Below are 4,047 nucleotides of genomic sequence, written 5' to 3' on the forward strand. Positions count from 1 at the left end.
GAAGCTACCTGATTCCTGGTGCTGCTGGCTGGAAAATGGCATTAACAGGAGGTGGGCTGGCTGGGTGTGGTGCCAACACATACACACACACACACACACACACACGTGGGGAGTTGGGCATGGGTGTTGAAGGCTAAAACATCTTTCTCTGAGTCTGAGATGGACTGTCTCCCATGTCAGCCTGATCTTGCCTCCTGCCCACCTGGCCGATCTTTCCTCCGGGCTGGCTGTGTGCTGGGCCCCCGGGGGGTTGGTGTGAACAGGGCAGGGGTCGCCAGGCAGGAAGAGTGGAGGAGAGGTGCGGGTCCCCACTCCCAGGAGGCAGGTCCCTCATCACTTCCTCCCTTTGTTCCCTTCACTGCTCGGGCCCCAGCTGCCTAATCCATCTGCTCCCATCAGCCCCAGTGTGCGCTGCTCTGTAACTTTGATATTTAGATGGACGGTGTGTGGCCTCTGTTTGGGGCACCTAGTTCATAGAGCTCCCAGGTGCCTGATCTGGGCAGGAAGCTTCACAAATGTGATCTCATTCCATCAGGCTGAGAGATGCTCTGGGTTCCTTTGCGTGAACCTTCCGCATCTTGGGCAGGACACAGGCAGAGCCGGGATGCTTTTCCATTCTACGACTACTTCCCCAGTGACGACTGGGTACCAGGCAGTGGGTGAGGCATCAGGGATTCAATGGTGAACAAGTCATGGTCCCAGAGTGCATGGGGCTCCTAACCTGAGGGAGACAAGGGACACATCAGAAATGATAACACAGGAGCCAGTTCTACACTGGGGAGGTCTGGGGTGAGGGCCAAGGAAAGTGGTCTTTTAACAGGAGTTAAACAGGAGGTGTTACTCTGGGTCTGCTTCCTGGAGGAGGTGACATCTAAGCTATGCTGTGCTTGATCACTGTCGTGTCTGACTCTTGGTGACCCCATGGCCTGTAGCCCCCCAGGCTCCTCTGTCTGTGGGGATTCTCCAGGCAAGAATACTGAAGTGGGTTGCCATGCCCTCCTTCAGGGGACCTTCCCACCCCAGGGATCGAACCCAGGTCTCCCGCATTGTGGGCAGATTCTTTACTAACTGAGCCACCAGGGAAGCCCAAGAATACTGGAGTGGGTAGCCTATCCCTTCTCCAGGGGAACTTTTTGACCCAAGAATCAAACTGGGGTCTCCTGTGTTGTAGGCGGATTCTATACCAGCTGAACTGAGCGACTAGGGAAGCAAAGAATACTAGCGAAGGTTGCCATTTCCTCCTCCAGATGAATTTCCTGACCCAGGGATTGAACTCATGTCTCCTGTCAGTGGATTCTTTACCCCTGAGCCACCTGGGAAGGGGAAGATGAATCCAGGGTTTGGCTCGGAAAGAGCAGACATCACAGCCCAAGTGGAGATAGAACGATGAGCTTTAGGGAAAGAGGGAAAACTTGGTATAGCTGGAAAGGAGCCAAGGAGAGATGAGCTGTCCTGAGCCCCTGGGGGCCACTGTGGGGGGCATTGGGGAGCAGGGCATCTGAGTGGATGGAGTGGTCGGCTAGCTGGGTGCAGGATGCCTGAGCCCCCAGATCTCTGCTCCCAGAGCCAAGCGGCCAGGTCTGGGGAGCCCCAGGGTTTCTCCTGACCCATGTGTCTGCCTGTCTCTCCCACAGGTGGACCCCTACCTGCCCTACGAGTACACGTGTGAGGGGATGCTGGAGCGAATCCACGCCTACATCCAGCACCAGGTGTGTGGGTCCCCCACTCTCGGTCTCTGGGGTTGGGCGGCTCCAGAGTCTGAGGACCCACCTCTGCCCGGGGTGCAGGGTGCTTTAGCCCCCCCGTCTTTCTCCAGCCTGTTTCCTTCCCTGCGGAGGGTGGAGATGGACTGTTGAGGGGCCAGCAGTACTGCTCAGAGACCAGGCCTGGAGCGCCCCTCTCCTGGACCCCCAGCTCTCGCATCCAAGCCTCCATATCATAGCACGGAAATGCAAAGTCTCTTATTTTTCATTTTATTATAAAGCTGCTTAAAAGTTTGGTAGCAAGTGAGGGGAAGTCGGGAGTAGGTTGAGTTGGCGGGAGAGAGGTGCCCCATTTTTCCTCCAAACTCTGCTTTCCTCCCGGCAGGACTTTTGTGCAGCCCCAGGTCCTGCCCCACCTGGGACCCGAGCCCCGCAGAGCCCCTTCATCCTGGCTCCCAACGCCACCCACCTTGAATGGGCCCGCAACGCCAGCTTGGCCCCGGGGGCCTGGCCTCCAGCGCACTCCCTCCGGGCCTGGCTGGCTGCTGCCGGGACGGCCTGCACGGACGCCTGCCTGGACCATGGGCTGATCTGCGAGCCCTCTTTCTTCCCTTTCCTCAACAGCCAGGACGCCTTCCAGAAGTGAGTGAGCCCCCTGCCTGACCCGGCCCAGCTGACTTCACCTGTAGCCCCTCACTCCCTTGACTGCCTTGCCCCCTGGCCTGCCAGCAAGGGTGAGGGGGACTCAGTGCTTCCCAGAGAGGAAGGATCTGGAAGGGACCTTCCAGGCAGGTTTCCACATTGCAGCTCTACACCCCTGCCCAGGCTGTCTGGGCATCTTCTAGGTCCAGGCTGCAGAAACTGCCCAATTTCTCCTGATGTATCAGCCTGTGGCCCTGCCCTCCTGCCCACTGTCAGGAGCTGCCCACCCCAGCGTTTATCCCAGCGCCTCCTAGAAACATCCCTGGGTCCAGAATGGGTGGGCCGGGGTGGGGGGAATGGGCAGCGCCCACTGAGTGACCGCCTCCGGTGGTGCCCACCCAGGCTGCAGGTGCCCTGCGATGGCATTGAGTCAGAGATGAACCACCTGTACCCGGCCTTCGCCCAGCCCGGCCAGGAGTGCTTCCTGCAGAAGGAACCTCTGCTCTTCAGCTGTGCCGGCTCCAGCACGAAATATCGGCGGCTCTGCCCCCGCCGAGACTTCCGCAAGGGCCAGGTGGCCTTGTGCCAGGACTGTCTGTGAGGGTGACCGCCCGGCTGGCCCTCCCCACTGCAGGAGAAAGCACCAGCAGATTCCGAGCTCCAGTGACCCTCCCTCCCCTCGACGCCCCCGAACTGAAGCCTTCTTCCTTGACCGGGACATGGGCAGGGCAGATTGGTGTGTAGGTCTAGGGAGGGGGGAGACTCTGCCAAGCACCTGGTGCCCACCCCAGGCAGGCTCCTCATGCTCCTCCCAGGGGCGCATGGCAGCACAGTGGCCAAACAGCTGGGGGTTGGTACAAGGGTCCCACTGAGTGGCCCAGGAGCAGGTGGTCAGAGGTCCCTTGCTCTGTGCAAGACCAGATCTGAGCCAGATGGAGAGAGGGCTCTTGTCCTTCTTGGGACCAGGAGGGGTCCTCTGGGTATACGACAGAGGAAGCGGGGTGATACTTGCTCGATGGCCCATTGAACGGTCCACAGAGTGGGGAGTGATGTGTGAGGGGTCAACCTTGTCCCTCTGGAGCTGTTTGCAATGTGGGCAGAAAGGGTGGGGGGCCTGAGGGAAGGCCAGGCTGGGGGACCCTGTTGAGGCCTCCTATTAGCTTTCCCAAATTCCCTCTCCCTTCCACCCTTGGGGACTATGGTCGGAGGCTGCAGGGACCACCTGGACCTTGGGTTGAATTGTCTCCCTTTTGCTTGTTCCAACTCTCTTCACTTTGGGCATTTCCTGAAACCTCCCCCAGCATGACTGCGACTCCAGACCGTGGACTTGCTTCCAAAGCCTCAGGCCCTGCCCCACCCCCAGGCATCTTTCGCAGGCTTGGGATGGACCTTCAGCCCCACCCACAGCACACCTGGCCTATTTCCTGGCTCCCCAGGCTGCTACCCGCTGTGCCCTCCCACCCCATCAGTGCTGCATCTGCGTCCCTACCTCCAGCTTCCTCCAGCCTCACACCTTCTCTGGATCCAGCTGTCCGTCCATCTTTGTGTGGCATGCCTTCCCCTTCAGCCTGAGCCCAGAGCCCTGCTTGAGGAAAAAGACCAGGGCTTCAGACACACTGCCACCCAACCCCAGTTGGTTTTTAATCCCACTCCCTTTCTGGCAACCTGCCCCACCCACCTAGGCCTGCCCCTCCACCCTTTT

The 4,047-nt window shown here is 59.5% G+C and overlaps 1 protein-coding gene across 1 annotated transcript in view; it reads left to right on the plus strand.

The window, feature by feature from the left end:
• The window catches only part of MGAT5B (mannosyl (alpha-1,6-)-glycoprotein beta-1,6-N-acetyl-glucosaminyltransferase, isozyme B), a 65,781-nt gene extending 62,835 nt beyond the window's left edge, over positions 1-2,946 (plus strand). Inside the window, exons 16-18 of the mRNA XM_010856513.1 lie at positions 1,635-1,709; positions 2,089-2,345; positions 2,748-2,946. Of these exons, the coding sequence (XP_010854815.1) occupies positions 1,635-1,709; positions 2,089-2,345; positions 2,748-2,946 (531 nt within the window). The remainder of the gene's footprint in view (positions 1-1,634; positions 1,710-2,088; positions 2,346-2,747) is intronic.
• The last annotated feature ends 1,101 nt before the right edge of the window (positions 2,947-4,047 follow it).

The sequence above is a fragment of the Bison bison genome, unplaced genomic scaffold (genome assembly GCF_000754665.1).
Source record: "Bison bison bison isolate TAMUID 2011002044 unplaced genomic scaffold, Bison_UMD1.0 scf7180017864371, whole genome shotgun sequence".
Classification (NCBI taxonomy): domain Eukaryota; kingdom Metazoa; phylum Chordata; class Mammalia; order Artiodactyla; family Bovidae; genus Bison; species Bison bison.